Source organism: Asterias amurensis, chromosome 22, assembly GCF_032118995.1.
Source record: "Asterias amurensis chromosome 22, ASM3211899v1".
Taxonomy (NCBI): Eukaryota; Metazoa; Echinodermata; class Asteroidea; order Forcipulatida; family Asteriidae; genus Asterias; species Asterias amurensis.
In genome coordinates, this window is record NC_092669.1 from 13,063,674 (window position 1) to 13,085,621 (window position 21,948).

General features: G+C 37.7%; 1 protein-coding gene and 1 long non-coding RNA gene across 2 annotated transcripts; both read left to right on the forward strand.

Annotated features, from left to right (window-relative positions):
- Nucleotides 1-324: 324 nt before the first annotated feature.
- LOC139953557 (uncharacterized) lies at nt 325-18,238 on the forward strand. The gene is made up of 3 exons (XR_011787998.1): nt 325-412; nt 2,732-3,070; nt 16,080-18,238. It is a non-coding gene; the product is annotated as an uncharacterized lncRNA (long non-coding RNA).
- LOC139953552 (uncharacterized) lies at nt 6,476-16,013 on the forward strand. Its single transcript, XM_071952990.1, has 3 exons — nt 6,476-6,907; nt 8,215-8,917; nt 9,658-16,013. Exons 2-3 carry the CDS (start codon nt 8,221-8,223, stop codon nt 10,272-10,274), a joined length of 1,314 nt encoding a protein of 437 aa, XP_071809091.1. The 5' UTR covers nt 6,476-6,907; nt 8,215-8,220; the 3' UTR covers nt 10,275-16,013.
- Nucleotides 18,239-21,948: the final 3,710 nt, after the last annotated feature.

Sequence of the window (21,948 nt, forward strand, 5' to 3'; positions counted from 1 at the left end):
GATCATTTTAAAGGTCCATCGGCCGATAAGATGACATGACAGATGATGGAAGTCAAGGGGTGGGGGGGGGTGGGGGTAGCATTTCTCTAAGTGGGGGGGGGGGGGTTGTCAGTTGGGGGGGGGGGGTATGCTGTTGTTTTTGGTTGTTACCCTGCAAGTGGTTTTGTGGCCACGGTAGCGACCCTGACAACTTTTCAACCCGGAATGGTCGACCGTCGTGATAGGTCTCAAGTGCAATGACGTCATCGTAAACGTATCTTGCCAGCAGTCTACAAAATTCATCTCCCATTTTGTGTATAGCGCCCCCTCTAGACATGAAGTAGTTCAAGGTTGTCGAGAACTTGTGTGAATGGCCACGGGAGTTTTTCAATCTCTGCCCTTCTTTCATCTGGATTCTGTGTTCAGTTTCAAGGTAAATCTTTAGATTTAATATTATTTTAGATAAGATCAGGGACTATAGTAGGCAAGACATGTAATTTGACGTAGGTTTTTTTTACCAGAAAATCTGACTGTCTTTATTTAGTAGTTTGTTGTTTAAACAAGCCCTGGCAGGAATTCACTGGCGACAATTTAGTTTTGATTTCCTTTATTTCTAACTCCATGCTCTATCCATTGGTGGTAGAAACCTTCATGCTCTACTTCTAGAAACTATAATAGTGGTCCCACGCGAACCTTATTAAAATTGAATCGTCGTAGATAGAGCCTTAGACTTTTTAGAAGTAAACATTAGTTTTACGATCGTTTGCCCCCTTAATCAAAAACTCCAGTTTCCTTTCAAAACCAAAACTTTCCCCACACTCAATACACATGCTTGTTTTGGGGCACTGTAACCAAACTACATAGGACAGACACAAATATAACACACATCAGTGACCCTCAGTGACTGTAAAGGGTAAACACCCAACTTATTATTTATTGTAATTCTTTCTTAAAGTTTAGCAGACCATTGTTTAATAAGTTAAACTATGGTCTGCTAAGCAGAAATGAACAGGATACCAGTCACAAGTTGTACATGTGATATAATACTATAGTTTGTCTGGCAACCTTGATCTTGTAAGCATAATTTATGTTGTGCTTAGCTGCTGTTTGTGCTTATATTTATAAACAGCTCTATAAAATTGGGCCCTGTTTCTATGCTACAATCTACTGCTGACTAAGTTGCTACTGCCAAAAAACTATCACCTATAGAGGGCGCTAGCCCAAGACAAACTGCTATCACTAACGATGGCCCTTTTCAAAACCATGGCTTCGGCTTTGGATTCAGCTTCAGGTTCCGTTCTCTCGTCTGAAGCCCTGAGCGCGTATGATGATAAGCAAAGCACGCGCAAATTGTAAAAACAACCGACGGGGCTAAGCTACCCTGAGCCGAATCCAAAGCTGAAGCCGTCGTTTTAAAAAGGCCTATGAAATGCTATTATCACAGATGCTAGAAATAGAGATCCGTTTTGGTATGCCCTCTGTTGGTAGAAATGAGCCATTTGCGTATTACAGTACTTCAGAACAAGGAGGCTCTGGAATCTAGACTGTGGGTCCTATGAAATGCTATCACAGATACTAGAAATAGAGATCTGTTTTGGTACGCCCTCTGTTGGTAGAAATGAGCCATTTGCGTATTTCGGTAGAACGAGGAGGCTCTGGGAACCTCACTGTGGGTTCTAGGCTCAATTTCACAAAACAATAAAATCCATCGTAAGACAAATTGTCAGTATCACCACAAGAGATAAAATTGCATTATAATGACAAAGCAACTTTCTACGATTGCTTTGCAGTTAAGATCAATCATAGCTCTTTGTGAAATCGGCCCCAGGACTATCTAATCAACATAGCGTCACTATCAGGCAACCATTTGTAACACATGACGTCATTGACCACCACCGATGACAAAACGTGCACCGCGTGAAAGGCTATTATATTGGCCAAAAATTGCCTCAATTTGGTTATTGTTATTAATGTTGTCTAGTAGAATTTAAACTTGTATCGTTGGAGTTTAATGAGGAGGTTTCCAGTAACACCAACTGGACACTATTGGTAATGACTCATTTAGCATAAAAAATTATTTGGTAAGAAGCAATGGAGAGCTGTTGATAGTATAAAACATTGTGAGAAAGGGCTCCCTCTGAAGGAATGTAGTTTCGAGAAAGAAGTAATTTTCCACAAATTTGATTTCGAGACCTCAGAATTAGATTTTGAGGTCCCGAAATTAAGCATCTGAAAACACACAACTTTGTGTGACATGGATGTTTTTTCTTTCATAGTTATCTCGCAACTCAGACGTCCAATCGAGCTCAAATTATCATAGGTTTGTTATTTTATGCATATTGTGTTGAGATACACCAAGTATGAAGACTGGTCTTTAACAGTTACCAAAGGTGTCCAGTATCACAACTTCTATATCAAATAACAAACCTGTGACAATTTAGGCTCAATTGGTCATCAATCAGTCGGGAGAAAATAACGGGAAAACCCACCCTTGTATCTGCGCGTTTCGCCGTGTCATAACATGTGTTTAAAATAAATTTACTGTTTTCTCAAAAAGTATAAAGCATTTTATGGAATAATATTTCAAGAGAAGTCTTTCACCACTACCTGCTGTAAACCCTGTAAGATATTTGTATTTGTACCGAAAGGGTCCAGTGTCTTTAAAAGAATCAGTGATTGACAATTCAAGCTTTAACACGCTCAGTATGCTCTGATTGTCTTCAGGATTTGGTTTGGTTTTTGTTTCCTCCAGGTATGGTTTCAGCTTTTGAAGACTCCATTGGAAAAACATCACCAAACATCTCGTCTAATCCGGGCTCTGGACTACAGACAATGGGGGCGCTGGTGAAGGTTACGACCAAAGCGTCGGTTGCAACTGGCCACTGAGGGGCATGAAAGTCCACCCTGTGGGAGGGCGGAGTCAGGGGGTCGGCTTCGTTAATAGCCCACTGCTGGAGAAGCCGAGGCGTATCTCACATGACTTGATGCACGTCTCTGATTGGTTCCCGACCATGTATAGAATCGCCGGTGGGAACGTCAGCGCTTTGGCGACCAAAATCTACGGAATGGATATGTGATACACAGTGTCAAGGTAAATTTATTTCCAAGAAAACTTTGAAGAATAAAAAATCAATATTTTGGGTTGCGGTGTGTATACTTGCCAGGTAGATTATGTTCTTTTGAGTAACTTGTCCCGCTAATAACCGCGTGTAGATTTTCAGAATTTGAGAGACTTTTCAGTTCTGAATGTATCCTGCTTTTTAACTACTAACTGGGCAGAAGGTGGGAAATTGGCCGGGACTGCTACATTAGCTTATGTGGATTGAGGGGACCTCTCATTATTAGCTTCACTCCCGCGGAGTGTGAAATCTTAATTCTCCTCAATGTTTTGACTAGCTTGCTTTGGTTGTGTTACTTGACAAAAGATGGAAGTTGCGGAATTTGCAGCGTAATTTTTAGGTAGGTGAAGTAATTGGAAACGGAACATTTATTTTGTTTGACCTAACTGTAATAAAGGAAACGTGGCTACCCCTTAGTTTGGCCCTACACTGTGGAAACAAATCTTTCCCACCTATCTGTGACATCAGGGACTTCTGTTTTGGCCCGGCCAACAGCCGGCATGGAATAGATTCTAAACTTGATGGGAGCTGCACCTCCTGTCAATATCATCAAAGTAAAGGTAAGTCCAATAGAGACTTTCAGGACACTAGGTAGATGCAGACAAGAGTGCTATTACCGGAGCACTAGAACTTGCTTGGTAAGGCACTGGACATGAATGGTAATTACTCAAATTAGACAAACTACGTTATTAAACTGTTATAATTGCCGAAACACAATCACCCCCACGTAAACCACCATTAAGTTTGGACTATAAGGTCCTGGAAGTTCTGATACGCGCATGACTTGTGCGAGACTGGCACAGTCTATTATCTCACACAGCGCGTGACTATGCTGATGCAGAAAGGTTTGAACAAAAATCTGCGATGATAATAGTAGATACGTATACAATACAAAAATTACATTCAAGTTCGTCCTGACTGTGGACACCATCTTGTGTAGGATTCATGAGAAGTCAGGGTACCCGGCAAATCTGCCAAGTCATGACATGAATATATGCATTTATAAATAATACGACCTTGCGCAGTAATCTGAACGCTCAGCAATTAGCCGCTTTGGACCAGGGTTTCCAAAATTTGAAAAAAAAGTTAGGACTCGTCTTACCTCCTTAGGACCTGCCTAGGAACAGGTTCGAACTCCTTCCGTGGTTTGAATAGTACCACTCGTTGCTTGTAACACCTACTGTACATGTAGGGTCGATTTCACAAAGAGTTAGGACTCGTCTTATCTTGAGTTAGGACAAGTAACTCGGCAATTGCATGTAGGGCCAAATAAAATAAAAATACCAGTTGATCATAAATCATAACAGCCTAGTGTCTGAATATAATGAAGAAAACTTTAGTTTCCACACTACACTAAATAAACTTTTAACGTGAGTAGATCAGTATCCAATACGTCAGAAAACGCAGCCTACATGCATACCGATGTGTGTTGGCACTGTAAAGGGAAGGGGGCTCCTCATAACTTTCCAGAGCTCTGTATAAAAAAATCACAGGCTATTCCTTAGGTGGGATTCAAACCCACAACCTTTGCTGTCTAGGGTGCGTTTGATGAACTTCCCTGTGTCGTCCTCGCGGTGCTCATTCCGGTGAGCCCCTGACACGAAGAGCTTATCAAACTATTACTCACCCTCTCGTGGTAACGTCATGCATCTGGGGCCAGCCCCAAGTGACCCTTTCCACAAGCAGGGCATTTGGGGCTGACCCGGGCGGTGAGCCTATGGAATGACGTCAAAGCTATTCGATTGTACCAGGGGCAGGGACCAGGGTCGACCCAGGGAAGCTAATCGAACGCACTCATAGAGTAATGGGTGTCTTACCAACACCACAGAGATTGCCTGGTAGCTAGAGGCAAGTCGAATCCCATACCGTCAAGTTACTAAGGGAATCAATGTGTGCTGAAGAGGTTTTCAACAAGTGGTTTAATCCCAACGAGGCCTGGTTCTTGATAGTTTTACCGAGACGAACCGATTCAACACACTTTGATTCCCATTTATAAATACCTTTTCGGTCAAAAAACATCAGAAATGTTTGGTCAAAAAGTAAAATAAATGCAAAAATTCATTGTTCAATGATTTCTTTTTAACACAACACCCCTCCAGCTATGAAATTTTAAAGCCCTCTGCCGCCCTCGGGTAAACAACTCCTTATAAGGGAATGCTGTGCGCATCGCGCGTATTGCGTGATGTGGCACAACTGTTTCAGCCGTTGCTCTCGACCAATAGGAATGAAGAAACTGTCTTGTAAGAACAGGTGCAAGCTTGCGTGTCACGCCCATGTTTCAACACTTTTTACTGGTCATAAACAAAGGTTTATACACACCCACGTGACGCGCTCTCCACCAATAGGGAATAGCGAAACTGTCTGAGGTATTTATGAATACAAATTAATGTGTACTCTGTGTATGGGTGCTACACAGACAGGCAGCAATGGTAACTTACAAACTGAAAGTTGAGATAGTTCAATAATTATTCAGTACACGGTTCATTGGTTTCTTTGTACGCTGTACCTCAGCTTTACCAGTCAGCCAGCCAGCCTGTTCTGCTACTGTGACTCTAAGCAGGAGCTGAACTTGTGCTTATAGACCATTTAGGCAAGGAGTCAGCTAGCCTGTACTGCTATGTGACATAAGCATGCAATGGAGTCAGCTAGCCTGTAGTGCTATATGTCACTCTGAGCATGAATTGAACTTGTGCTTTAGCACCATTAGGCAAGGAGCATCCAGCCTGTGGTGCTATGTGACTCTAACCATGAAATGAACTTGTGCTTAGCACCATTTAGGCATTGAGTCATCTAGCCTGTAAAGCTAACATGTTTGATTCTAAGCATGAATTGAACTTGTGCTTGTACATGTAGCACCATTTATAATGCAATGAGTGAGGAGTCATCTAGCCTGTAATGATATGGGACTCTAGCATTAAGTGAGATTTTGCTTAGTACTTGCTGTGGGACTCTAGCATGAAATTAACTTGTGCTTAGCACTAATTGTACTTGGAAAAAACTCTGTGTACATTTTTATTTTAATAGCTGCCCCTCGCCTATGGAATGAGCTCCCCGCGGGTCTGAGAGAGGCGATCTCGTTGCCTGTATTCAAAAGCCTCCTCAAGACATTTCTTTTTCCCCACCCATCCTAGTTTGTTTGTTTTTCTTTTGTTGTCATAGTCTCATGTAACGCGCTCTGTTCTCCGTAGAGCGCTATATAAATGCTTCATATTATTATTATTATTATTATTATTATAAATGTGATTTCATCACAAACTGGTTGGAGACAAGTTATGGCTATATAATCGTTTTATGTAGGGTTGGAAACGATTGTATGTGAGTGTGACAAAATAAGATACAAAATTGCAAGTTGTAGGCTACTGTTATATTTCCCATAGCTGATACAGCTCTGACCTTTTCATATCTAGTTATAAATAACCTTATTTTGTATGGCGCTCTTTACAAGTTCATGTATTGTTGTGCCCTCATGGAGTTGTTTACACCATGTACATTGCCAAGTTCACTGATAACAGCCCTTGACAACATACAGAAGTGCATTATCGCTAGCTCCATGACCTTTGACACTGAAGTTCATTGTCAACATACAGTACTGCAGTACATTGTAAGTTGTACTTTGATCCAGCAACAGTGGACACACCCTGCACAGTACATAGTACAAACTTGCTACGTAGGTGTTTTTGTGACTGTATTTGTTGCGATAAAATCCTGCATTCTACCAGGAAATAAGAGACTGCTGTTAACTCAGTGAACATCCCGACAGGATTGCAGACGTATCTTGGACATCTTTTTGAACAGTACTAAGTGCTTAGGTGAGTACAGATCACAAACTGATTCATTTTTGCTAAAATACTTCAGCTTATTTAAAACAGGACTAAGATTGTATACACATACCACTTACTTTGTGAAGGAGATAATTTGTTATTTTTTTTGCAGCTTAGACATTTTAATAGAGGGTAATCTTTGGTTTTCATGTAAAAGTGTTGTACAATTGACATGTGTGTATGGTTTCTCAAATGGGTAGAAATCTGTTTCCTAGCTCCATGATTAACTCAGATAAGAATGAATTTCTCTTCCAATGCAATTGAAGTAAAGGCTGGTTATTTATTTCTGAATAACTGGTTGCAACATTTTCTAAGACTTGAAAATCAAGTTAAAAAAATTGACGATATCACAACAATTAAACAACCAATAGCAATTTCCCATGCAAGGGACTTGTCTCAAATTGTCTGGTAAAGGACCGCATCATTTATGTTTTAACCTCTGCATGGCCCGATATTCAGTGCTGAACCAAAGAGTCCCAAAATCCCATTGGTATTAAAATATTTGTTATTGACTGAAAATGAATGCTAATTTTTTTGATTTTTTTTTGTTTGTTAAATTTTTGATGATTAATTATTTGCCTGTTGGGGTTAACTCATTATTACGATCCCTCTATTGTTGTCTAATGCTTTTAATGTCTTTATAGACTTAATATTGTAAATAATTATAGATTTTTAATATATGGCCAGGGATATTGGATTTGAAGGCCCTCGGGCTACAGTTTTTGGTAAACTTTTTTAATTGTAGGCATATATATATGTCCCTGGCTTTTATTTATGTTTGTATTTTGTATGTGTTTTGATGCCTATTAAATAGTAATAATAATAATTGGTTGCTTAAAAGCTGGTTGAAAAATGCTACATCAAAGAAATCTTTTATTTACTCAGAATGTTTTAATGTGTCATTACATTCCCATTTAATGTATGATGCATGTTTCAATTTGATGTAGAATAGCAATCAGCTGTTCATCCAAATTGAATGTTAAGTCTTTTGATTTGAGGTTTATCAAAGACAAATTTACTAGAGTGGGACTTGAACCAACGGCCTCCAGATAATATGTGCTGGCGCTCTACCAACTGAGCTATCTAGCCATGTGTTGTTTGTCTCTCTCTGTTGGCTAGATAGCTCAGTTGGTAGAGCATCGTCACGCTACTCCGGAGGTCGCTGGTTCAAGTTCCCACTCTAGTCCAATTTTCTTAGTTTAACCCCATATCATTTAAAGTTTACCTAGTCAAATTCCCTTGCGGTTTATAATATTTGATTCATTAGTTTGTTAATTGTGCTTTTTTTTATTCAGATCAAAATGGCATTTTCTAGACCATCACAAGCCTCATCCACATACAAACAGTCATTAGCTCAACTCTTTACTCCCCTTGAAGAAACCCTGAAGAACCTTGATCAATCTCAAGCAACTGCCTCAACAATGAAAGACAACCTAAACATCGCAGCTAAGAGAACCATGGCAGAGGTGAAGAACAGAGCGGATGAGATCAGGGCTGAGGTAACAGCTCAAGAGAATCGCATCATTGATGAAATAGAAACTATCCTTAAAGATCAGAACAAGAAATTTGAGGGATTTGAGCAAACAGTGAGTCTAAACTCACAGCAAATAAAGCATTCACTGCAGACTGCCAAAGATGTCAGCAAGAATTCATCAGTGCCTGACTTCCTTGCAAGCTATCTAACAATCAGTAAGGACTTGAAATTACTCGGAGATCAAAATCAACCCAAGATAGATTTGACCCTGGACGATCTGGGATTTACCCCAGGAGTTTGTGACATCTCCCTGGGTAATCTGATTATTAAGGAGCCTATGAAGGAGCCTATGAAGGAGCCAAAGTGGGAGTTTGGTTTGAAGTATGATGTAGAAGCCAAGGGGGCTTGGGGTATTGATGCCTCTGTACCTGGGGATGAGATGGCAGTGGCAGACCACAGGAATAGAAGAGTGGTAATCTACGACACTAAGGGACGCCAGAAGAAATCTATCCCACTATCAAGCAGTAAGTTCCCTATAAATCTTGTAGTCAGAGGTATATTGTTGTAAATCTCAGATAAAACTCTGCAAAAAGTACTCTTGATATTATAAGTTTCAGGTCGACAGTCAAAGATTAATTATAATGAAATTAAGGTTTTAATCCAATCCAATACCACAATCAAAACTGAGAAAGCTTTGTATACAAACTGTTGTTTGCTGTCATCAACTCAAGTCCAATCATTAAAATGTTCATTTGTGATCAATACAAGGTTTCCATGGTAGTCAAACTGTATGTCATGAAATTGAATGGTTGTTGCTATTTCACTGTACCTTGTAGACTAGGACTACATTCATCCGCTGCATGATCACTAAATCCACTCTGCTGCTGTCATTCTCAATAATTGACATTCCTCTAAACAACACCTACAAAAGAAGTAAAATACAAAAAGAATGAAATATCAACAAGTAATGTATTTTAGGTAAAATCTGAAAAAAAGTTAAAAAGAATGAATTCAATACCATGTATTTCTTTAGAAGTCACCTTGCTAATAATTTTTAAAAACAAATTGTGTTGTTGTTCTACTGTGTCAATGCATGTAGGTGCTGTGTCAATTGGAAGCAAACTACAAAGAGCTTTTGCAACACAGAAAACATTAAATCTTTGTATTTTTACAAAAATCAAAATAATGTAAAGTACATTGTAATTTGCAAATGAATCATCATTCATTATATTGGGTCCTATCCATTTGTTCTTTTGTTTTCCAGACCCTTGGGGTGTTGCTGCATTCCAGAATCAGTTAGTGATTGTAGATGAGACCAACTCTGTCAAGATGTACAATAGGAATGGCACTAAGATGTTTGAATTCCACACAGTGCCTCATAGTGAAGTGGGCAATACATCAGTGAACCTCCGCAGTGTAGCAGTCATGAAGGATACAATCATGGTCGGGGATGTGAAGAGGTCAGTTATAACTAAACACAGATCCAGTGATGGTTCACTCATTGACACTGTTTCAGTTCAGACACAACCTTACTACTTGGCCATTGACAGCAAGGACAGAGTTGTAGTCAGTGGTTGGGGGGAACAACCAGTAGACATTGTTGAACTCACTGGTACTTTATTATTCAGCATCAATACAAAGATCAATAGTCAACAAGTTCTATCCTGCAGAGGTGTATGCTGTGACAGCTCAGCTATCTACATTGCAGTGAGCAATGTGGTATTCAACACTGGTCATATTCATCAGTATGACACTCAGGGTAGATTTCTCAGCTGTATTGCTCAGGGTCTGTACAGCCCATTTGGAATCTCATTGACATCAGATGGTCAGCAGCTTGCAGTGGCAAATTTGAAATCAGTGAAGATTTATAACAAGGTGTAATGTTATCTAATAATGATGATACTGGTCAAAAACTGTCTCATGAAATAAACTGACCACCAAAATATATCAATCAAATTAAATCCCAAAAATATACAAATTGATATTTCACTAAAAAAGTGCTAATATTAAATTTTAATTCTCAATATTGACATTGAGTTGATCAATTCTACATGTTGTTTGCAAATCACTCTGTAATTGTTGATTTGTTTTGCATTTTGCAATAAAATGTTGTTGGTAGAAAAAAATATCTTGAGTAGGGGGCCTACAGGCTTGTCTATTTTCAGTAGTTTTGTAAAAACATTCCATCGGGCAGGAACTAGTATTTGCAAGAAATAGAAGCATGCAAAGGGTTGATTATTACATTATGTTGTTGTTCATTAAGTAGAGCAACCTTTTCCTTTTGATAAGAGAAACATTCTATAAAGTTTAACATTGCATGCAACGAGTTGCTTTTAAAATCATTACTCATTAAAATGTAATAAAGCTTACTATTGTATATTTTGCCATAACTTGCTTTGTAAGTCAGATTCCCTTTATTATTGGAAAAGTTGTGAGCAATTATGAAAATGCCATAACAGCTAAAATAATGTGAATTGTTTATTTTATTGTTATCATCACATTTAAAGGCATTGGACACACTTGGTAATTGCCAAAGACCAGTCTTCACACTTGTGTATCTAAACATAAAATAGCAAACCTGTAAAATTGGAACCCAATTGGTTGTCGAAGTTGCGAGAGAGAATGGAAGAAAAAAAACACTTGCCTCACAAGTTGAGTGCTTTCATATGCTTGATTTCGAGACCTTAGCCGAGGTCGCGATTTCAATTTAAATCTTTTAGTGAGAAATTACTTCTTTTTCATAAACTACCTACTTCAGAGGGAGCCGTTTCTCACCATGTCTCATACTATTGCTCATTATAAAGTAAGTTTTTATGCCAACAATTATTTTGAGTAATTACCAATTGTGTCCAGTGCGTTTAAAGGAACATTACAGAATTGGTAAGACAAATTGCTCAGATTACAGATTGACATAAAACTTACACAGTCTAATGATGATGATGGCAGAAAACATCCCTTGAAATATTTGTCTGAAATGTCGCATTTGATTAGAAATAAATAAAACTAATTTCCTGTTTGGAGTTTATTGCTCGGTGAGCGTTTTGCTCATTTATATTTTGCATCATTCATGTTTTTCACTATTTTCTTGTGACCCAGATGGCCCAATATCTTTGTGCAGTCATAAAAGCTATTTAAAATACAGTCAAAAGTTGCTATTTGATTTCATACTAATTGATCATTTCTCCAGAACGCTCCTTTTTGTACTTTTTGTTGTTGTTTTGGAGGGTTTCGGGAGACTCTTGCAACAGAAATCATTTTGTCCATGATTTCAAATCATTGTTAGCACAGACTAACTCGACTGTGAAGTAGTTGAATTGTAGTTTATAGAGTAAGTTTGATCTTTATATAACCAAGATTGACATTGCAGTTGATTATTGCTCATATAGACTTGTTTAGATGAATGCTATATTTTTTGGGCCGAGGACACTTTTTGGTGGAATTGCCCAGAGACTCTTGCAACAGAAATCATTTTGTCCATGATTTCAAATCATTGTTTGCACAGACTGACTAGACTGTAAAGTAGTTGAATTGTAGTTTATAGAGTAAGTTTGATCTTTATATAACCAAGATTGACATTGCAGTTGATTATTGCTCATATAGACTTGTTTAGATGAATGCTATATTTTTTGGGCCGAGGACACTTTTTGGTGGAATTGCCCAGAGACTCTTGCAACAGAAATCATTTTGTCCATGATTTCAAATCATTGTTTGCACAGACTGACTAGACTGTAAAGTAGTTGAATTGTAGTTTATAGAGTAAGTTTGATCTTTATATAACCAAGATTGACATTGCAGTTGATTATTGCTCATATAGACTTGTTTAGATGAATGCTATATTTTTTGGGCCGAGGACACTTTTTGGTGGAATTGCCCAGAGACTCTTGCAACAGAAATCATTTTGTCCATGATTTCAAATCATTGTTTGCACAGACTGACTAGACTGTAAAGTAGTTGAATTGTAGTTTATAGAGTAAGTTTGATCTTTATATAACCAAGATTGACATTGCAGTTGATTATTGCTCATATAGACTTGTTTAGATGAATGCTATATTTTTTGGGCCGAGGACACTTTTTGGTGGAATTGCCCAGAGACTCTTGCAACAGAAATCATTTTGTCCATGATTTCAAATCATTGTTTGCACAGACTGACTAGACTGTAAAGTAGTTGAATTGTAGTTTATAGAGTAAGTTTGATCTTTATATAACCAAGATTGACATTGCAGTTGATTATTGCTCATATAGACTTGTTTAGATGAATGCTATATTTTTTGGGCCGAGGACACTTTTTGGTGGAATTGCCCAGAGACTCTTGCAACAGAAATCATTTTGTCCATGATTTCAAATCATTGTTTGCACAGGCTGACTAGACTGTAAAGTAGTTGAATTGTAGTTTATAGAGTAAGTTTGATCTTTATATAACCAAGATTGACATTGCAGTTGATTATTGCTCATATAGACTTGTTTAGATGAATGCTATATTTTTTTGGGCCGAGGACACTTTTTGGTGGAATTGCCCAGAGACTATTGCAACAGAAATCATTTTGTCCATGATTTCAAATCATTGTTTGCACAGACTGACTAGACTGTAAAGTAGTTGAATTGTAGTTTATAGAGTAAGTTTGATCTTTATATAACCAAGATTGACATTGCAGTTGATTATTGCTCATATAGACTTGTTTAGATGAATGCTATATTTTTTGGGCCGAGGACACTTTTTGGTAGTATTGCCCAGAGACTCTTGCAACAGAAATCATTTTGTCCATGATTTCAAATCATTGTTTGCACAGACTGACTAGACTGTAAAGTAGTTGAATTGTAGTTTATAGAGTAAGTTTGATCTTTATATAACCAAGATTGACATTGCAGTTGATTATTGCTCATTATAGACTTGTTTAGATGAATGCTATATTTTTTTGGGCCGAGGACACTTTTTGGTGGAATTGCCCAGAGACTATTGCAACAGAAATCATTTTGTCCATGATTTCAAATCATTGTTTGCACAGACTGACTAGACTGTAAAGTAGTTGAATTGTAGTTTATAGAGTAAGTTTGGTCTTTATATAACCAAGATTGACATTGCAGTTGATTATTGCTCATATAGACTTGTTTAGATGAATGCTATATTTTTTGGGCCGAGGACACTTTTTGGTGGAATTGCCCAGAGACTCTTGCAACAGAAATCATTTTGTCCATGATTTCAAATCATTGTTTGCACAGACTGACTAGACTGTAAAGTAGTTGAATTGTAGTTTATAGAGTAAGTTTGATCTTTATATAACCAAGATTGACATTGCAGTTGATTATTGCTCATATAGACTTGTTTAGATGAATGCTATATTTTTTGGGCCGAGGACACTTTTTGGTGGAATTGCCCAGAGACTCTTGCAACAGAAATCTTTTTGTCCATGATTTCAAATCATTGTTTGCACAGACTAACTAGACTGTAAAGTAGTTGAATTGTAGTTTATAGAGTAAGTTTGATCTTTATATAACCAAGATTGACATTGCAGTTGATTATTGCTCATATAGACTTGTTTAGATGAATGCTATATTTTTTGGGCCGAGGACACTTTTTGGTGGAATTGCCCAGAGACTCTTGCAACAGAAATCATTTTGTCCATGATTTCAAATCATTGTTTGCACAGACTGACTAGACTGTAAAGTAGTTGAATTGTAGTTTTATGGACATTTATTGATGGTACTTCTCTGTTTTTTATATTTCCAAACTTTCCTTTGTGTACATTTGTTGTTGTTTGGGAGTGAGTGACTCTGGAGACACTTGCAACAGAAATCATTTTGTTCATGATTTCAAATCATTGTTTGCACAGACTAACTCGACTGTGAAGTAGTTGAATTGTAGTTTATAAAGTTAGTTTGATCTTTATATAACCAAGTTTGAGATTGCAGTTTGATTATTGCTCATACTTGTTTAGATGAATGCTATATCTGTCTCTTATTGTAATCCCAACTTTAGACATTGTCAATAAATCAAGATTGACATTGCAGTTGATTATTGCTCATGTAGACTTATTTGGTTGAATGCTATATCTGTCTCTTTTTGTACTCTCAACTTTAGACATTGTCAATAAATCAAGCTTGACATTGCAGTTGATTATTGCTCATGTAGACTTGTTTAGATGAATGCTATATCTGTCTCTTATTGTACTCTCAACTTTAGACATTGTCAATAAATCAAGATTGACATTGCAGTTGATTATTGCTCATGTAGACTTATTTGGTTGAATGCTATATCTGTCTCTTTTTGTACTCTCAACTTTAGACATTGTCAATAAATCAAGCTTGACATTGCAGTTGATTATTGCTCATGTAGACTTGTTTAGATGAATGCTATATCTGTCTCTTATTGTACTCCCAACTTTAGACATTGTCAATAAATCAAGATTGACATTGCAGTTGATTATTGCTCATGTAGACTTGTTTAGATGAATGCTATATCTGTCTTTTATTGTACTCTCAACTTAAGACATTGTCAATAAATCTAGATTGACACTGCAGTTGATTATTGCTCATAATGTAGACTTGTTTAGATGAATGATATATCTGTCTCTTATTGTACTCCCAACTTTAGACATTGTCAATAAATCTGAAAATGATTCCTACTCTATTATTATTTCTGTCATGTGAAGATTTATTCCACTATCTCTCTTCCTTATTCAATTTCTGTCTTGTAAAAACTGCTCTGAGCTAAGAGGTATTTTCCAATGTACAAACGTACAAACTTGGCCTGTGTGCATTGTGTACATTATAAATCTTTTGGTCTTTTATTAAAACTGGAATGACTGGTACCCCTGAACCAAGAAACTGATAAAATAGGAAGACCGTCAACAGAGGGCTAGATAGCTCAGTTGGTAGAGCACCGGCACGTTAATCTGAAGGTCTTTGGTTCGAGTCCCACCTTATAGACAAGTTTTCTTTTTTCAACCCCAAATTATTTTTTTAAGTTCATAATTCATAGGCTTGCTACAATGTTCGACTCCGTGGGTGACTTTGATTGTTGTTGCTTGACCCTACAGCCCTGCGCCAACCCAGTCATAGCGTATGTGTTGGTTCCACCCCAAGGGTTAACTTTGTACTGATTTCTCTGAATAATATGAAACTCATAAGAAGGTCCACTTTTTCTTTTTTAGGATATCCGAACTGAAATTGTGTCGTTAACTTGGGTATGACTCGCTTCGTGACAGTTAACGGATATAACTCAATTTTGTTGAGTAATTATCAATAGTGTCCACTGCTTTAACCATAATTGCTTCATTAAAAGTTGGGAAGGTAGTACATTCCGCTGTACCAGCCAGGCTCTTAGTGGATGATACCCATGCCTACATCCTTACGGACTGTGAAGGGGATTACCCTGTTTCAGCCCCAGGAGTAGGTGGTAACATGCCCCTGGTGGCAGTAGCCCTCTCCTAGTGCATTCTGCTCTACCAGCCAGGCTCTAAGTGGATGATACCCAAGCCTTCATCCTTACAGACTGTGAAGGGGATTACCCTGTTTCAGCCCCAGGAGTAGGTGGTAACATGCCCCTGGTGGCAGTAGCCCTCTCCTATAGTGCATTCTGGTCTACCAGCCAGCCTCCTAGTGGATGATACCCTTGCCGACATCCTTTGAGAGGCAAGTGTTTAAAAGTCTGTATTGAATAATAATAATTTTTTTTCTTCTACTGCTCAGGGAGGAACTGGATTTGCGAGTGCTGCAGAGTCTTCGCTTGAAGCCAAGAAAGCCAGACCAGTTATGATGGCGTTGTATAAGAACGTCCATAGATAGCATCTATGGCTCCAAGGAGGAGCAACTCGACCTTAGTCAAGATAAGACTATAGTCTTAATTCTTTTCTGTTTATTAAGTTCATACATTTAATTTGAAGACACTGAACACTATTGGTAATTGTCAAAGACCAGTCTTCTCACTTAGTGTATCTCAACATATGCATAAACTAGCAAACCTGTGAAACCATGGGCTCAATTGGTCGTCGAAGTTGCGAGATAATAATGGAAGAAAACACACCCTTGTTGTCACACAAGTTGTGTGCTTTCAGATGCTTGATTTCGACACCTCAAAATCTAATTTTGAGGTCTCAATATCAAATTCGTGGAAAATTACTTCTTTCTTGAAAACTACATTACTTCAAAGGGTTCTCAGAATGTTTTATACTATCAACAGCTCTCCATTACTAGTTACCAAGTTAGGTTTTATGCTAATAATAATTATTTATGTTGAGTAATTACCAATAGTGTCCACTGCCAATAAAGGATCATTACAGAATTCTAGAACCATTTTTGTCTATGAAATATTTCCCTCTGAAATGAAGTCATATTAATGAAAAAATTGTACTTGAAAACCTAACAAAATCAGGCTGATTTCAGTTGTTTCAGCCAAAATTAGGGACAATGTGTTTATATGCTGAAAATCGTGCTTGGTTTTTTACTGTTTTATACTGACACTCTCAACTGACTAAACTCTAAATGTTTACATAATGTGTAATATACATTTAAAGGAACACTACAGAATTGATAAGAAAGAAATTGTGAAGATCACATATTTACATAAAACTTACATGGTCTAATGGTGGTGATAGTAGAAAACATCCCTTGAAATATTTCTGTCTGAAACTAATGTCATTATATGATGAGAAATACACAAAACTTATTTCCCGTTTTGAGTTATTGCTCAGTGAGCATTTTATTCATTTTCTTTTTGAACCGGTGTCATGCAAAATGTGTAATTGTTTTTTCACTGATTGATCTCTAACCTCTACAGGTTTGTAAGCTTTTGTATATGGTGGAATTACAAAAAGTTCCTTCACTGCCAGGAACTGGTTTTTTTTTGTGCAAAAAAAACAATTCTGTAATATTCCTTTAAGCCTGTTTGACAATTCAATAATAATATCTATTACAAATTCCTCTGTAAACAAAAACAGTCTGGTTACTCTCATGAGCATTGTATGTATCCAAAACCCTGTCAGTTAGGGAGTAAGACTTAAAATGGCTGATTCAATGGCAGTGGACACTTTTGGTTTTTACTTTTAAAAATAATTATTAGCATGAAACCTTACTTGGTAACGAGTAATGGGGAGCTGTTGATAGTATAAAACATTGTGAGAAACGGTTCCCTCTGAAGTAACATAGTTTTCAAGAAAGAAGTTATTTTCAACGAATTTGATTTCAAGACCTCCGAATTTGATTTTGAGGTCTCGAAATCAAGCATCTGAAAGCACACAACTTTGTGTGACAAGGGTGTTTTTCTTTCATCTTTATTTCGCAACTTAGAAGACCAATTTAGCTCAAATTTGTACATGTTTGTTATTTCATGCATATGTTGAGATACACCAAGTGAGAAGACTGGTCTTTGACACTTACCAATAGTGTCCAGTGTCTTTTATAATGACAACATGACACACAAGACAAGTAAGTGTATAAAAGGCTCATCTTTTGTTGTTATTTTTAGCCATTTAAGGATAACTACAGGTTATTAATGTATGAAAGTAAGCCAAGTTTAATATTAACTTTTAAATTGTGTTTATAGATACTGTAATATCTGTAATAAAACAAAGGTTGAAAAAAAAAATTTGTATGTTCCCTGTCACCGTGTTGATGCAACCATGACTACTTGATAGTGTTAAACATTGTGAGAAACGGCTCCCTCTGAAGTAACATAGATTTTGAGAAAGAGGTAATTTCTCACTCAAATAATAAAAGACTTCAGGCCTGAAGCATTTTATTAACCATCTGGAAGCACACATTAATGTTTTGCTATGCCTATGTTGGGATACACCAAGTGAGAACACTGGTCTTTGACAATAAACCAATAATGTACAGTGTCTTTAACGTGATTGTTGGCAGACAAGTTGTGTGTTATTTGACCCGGTACTTTATTTTATAACTCGGCGAGGAGCAGGTGAACTAATATCAAATAATGAAATAGAAAAATAATATATAAATACATAATTTACTCAATATAAAATCAACAACACCAGAAGGGTATTTAAAAGAAAACAAGCAATCAAAGTTTTCCGGAAAGATTGAAGAAAATGCAATCGAAGGCTTCTTGAAAGATTAAAGAAAACTATAAGGAAGACGTTGCCTTTGATCGGTCTAGTTGTTTTTTGAAAAGCGTTCGTTTGTTATAAAATGCATATGGGTAGAAAGATGTTGTAAAAGTAGAATACAATGATCTACACAAAATATGCCTCGAAATTGCGTGGTTTTCTTTTTACCTCGTCGACTAACACGGTCGGCCTTTGTTGGAGTCAAATTTTTGACTCCCATAAATGGCCGACCGTGTTAGCTCGCGACGTAAAAGGAAAACTGCAATTTTGAGAGATACTTGTGTGGATCATTATATTCTACATTTAAAACATCTTTCTAACCAATATGCATTTCATAACAAAAGCTTTTTATAGACCAACTCGTCCGATCCAAGGCAACGTGTTCTTTTAAGGCTTGAACAAATCGTACGTTGCACCAATTCGATATCAAACGATGTTCAATTATAATAATTATTGTCCAAACTAAATTAACACAAATTGTTATCGGGGAAAATCACTTCAAGTTCAACACTGAAACGTAACGAAGCCAGGTGTGATGTAAAGAGATTTACGGGGGGTTCTTTGCGGCGGCATACTGATTGAACAAATACTGTGGGGAAATACACACAGGATAATCAAAGTAATTAAAGAAACAAATATAGTGGGTCCAAAATAGGACACTAACAACTTTGCTATTTGCACCATAAAACCTTTGCATTCCAACAATATTATCGGATCTGTCTTTGATCCTTCAGAAATACAGATCAGCTATTTGACCAGAAAACAACCCCAAAAGGCCGTAATCAACAAAAGTAGAAAGGAAATAAATTTCCAATAACCAAAGTATTAAATTTGTACGATACAAAAATAAGTGATATTAAGGGCCGTGGACACTATTGATAATTACTCAATATAATTGTTAGCATAAAATCTTACTTGGTAACGCGTAATGGGGAGCTGTTGAAAGTATAAAACATTGTGAGAAACGGTTCCCTCTGAAGTGATGTAGATTTCGAGAAAGAAGTAATTTTCCACGAATTTGATTTTCGAGAACTCGGATTTAGAATTGAGGTCTCGAAATCAAGCATCTGAAAGCACACAACTTCAATTCATAAGACAAGTGTGTTTTTTCTTTAATTATTATCTCGCAACTTCGATGACCGATTGAGCTCAAATTTTCACAATTTTTTTTTTCATTTTATGCATACTATGTTGAGACACAACAAAGGAGAAGACTGGTCTTTGACAATTACAATAGTGTCCAGTGTCTTTAAATCTCATACGATGATGAAGAAATATTGTACTTACGATATCGGCTATGGAAACTTCTTTGAGAAAAAACGATGAACTGAACCAAATGGAACCAGATACAAAAAATGACTTGAACATTCCTGCACCCAGGTACCTAACGTGATGATGCATATGGGGATATGGGTCTGCCACACCCTAAACAAAATTCCTTAGATGCCAGCAGGGGATTGGTTGAGGTCACTGAACTCTGACATTATGCAAAATAGATTACCAATAAACGTAAGAGAAACGTTCACAATTAGCAGCATTATTATACATACATCTCCGGTGGGAGATGACACGTCCCATCCATGGCCCATAGTGAAATAACATTGTTATTGCATTTCTTTAACCCAACCTCTACCTACCGGTAATCTCGGCAGTCTAGTTGGTTGGTCAGACACTGCATTAGAAATGAAGGGTCGTGGGTTCTAACCCCACCCGAGCTCTATGCATGTGGTACTGTTTCACAGGACTCGGGACAGTACCGAGTAAACAGTAACACATATCGGTGTTTATGGGTTAAAACTAAAAATTAATATTGACTTTATTTGCTCGGGGGGTACAGGAAATAAACTATTGCAAAAGAATTTCTGGAAATATGACTTTTTACTGTTTTCGTTCAAGCTAGGATTGCTTTTTGGTGTCCCAGTACGCCTTGTTAAGTTGCTGTTCATTTTTCACGTCAGTAGAGGGTTTTTAAGTATGCCCGGTCAACCCATAGCAACAAGATCCACCCTTGCATTAACCGCCATCGTTGAGTTCAAACAATGGACACGTGCACGCACTGCGCAAAACTCTCAGTCAAATGATAGCTCTTCGTATTAAAGGCAGTGGACACTATTGGTAATTGTCAAAGACTAGCCTTCACAGTTGGTGTATCTCAACATATGCATAAAAAAACAATCCTGTGAAAAATTTAGCTCAATCGGTCATCAAAGTTGCGAGATAATAATGAAAGAAGAAAACACCCTTGTCACACGAAGTTGTGTGCGTTTAGATGGTTGATTTCGAGACCTCAAGTTCTAAACTTGAGGTCTCGAAATCATTAATTCGTGGAAAATTACTTCTTTCTCCAAAATTATGGCACTTCAGAGGGAGCTGTTCTCACAATGTTTTATACCACCAACCTCTCCCCATTACTTGTCACCAAGAAAGGTTTTTATGCTAATAATTATTTTGAGTAATTACCAATAGTGTCCACTGCCTTTAACCTCATCAGTGGGGGACTGTTATGTGTCGTCATGATACAATCATAGCCCTTTCGAAACCACGGCTTCGGATAGGGATTCGGCTTCATGATCCGTCCTCTAATCTGAAGATGAGCGCATACAGCACGCGCAAATATTGTCAAAACAACCGCGGGGCCAAGCTAGCCGGAAGCCGAATCCAAAAGCCGAAGCCGTCGTTTCGAAAAGGGCCGATGTGTCTATGTGACAAAAGAAAGATTGACTTTGAGCTGCAAGGCATTGTTACACGTTATGTTGAGCCCAACATCGCACCAACCGAAGTCTATTATACCAACGAATGACAATAGAAAAAAACCCAGTCAATTTAGTCATATTTTGGCAAAGTTTCTGTTGCTGATAGCCCTGGCGGCCTTACACTTTCGTATTGTACTACAGTGACTGTATCTGTGCACAGAGGAAGAGTCCTATATAGGGCTATGTTGCATGCTGAGTGCAACTTTTAAGTGATGAGTTTTAGCTCTCAATGAAGGCGAAAAACCAACCCACTTTGGAACATCTTGTGTAAGAGTTGGAAGAAGGCTCCATCGAACCATCGTTTGATTTCTTTCGACTTTGGAAAACTTGCGCTCTTCTGTAGGCCCCGTGGATCCATGCGTGAGTTTGCCCCAGCATGCCTGGGTCATGATATTGACACTGAGTCACTGACACCAGGGCTCAATGTCATAAAACCGGTAAGCATAAAACCTCAGCTAAGCACAGCAAAACAATTCCTTTATAGAAACGGGTTACCAGCCAACTTACATTGTTGTGACCGGTGTCCCACCCACCCAATTTGTTGTTTTTGTTTAATCTGCTAAACAGGTCCATGGCCAAGGTTGCACATTTTGAGGCCCCGGCCAGGGACCCGGAATTTGCGATCACCAAAAAATAAAAAAATAAAAGCCCCCCAAAAATCTGTTTAGTTTCTTTTTCTTTCCTTTTTTTCTTGTTTCCATTATAAACGTAGGGGACCAGTAAACGCTAGCCCATTTCATG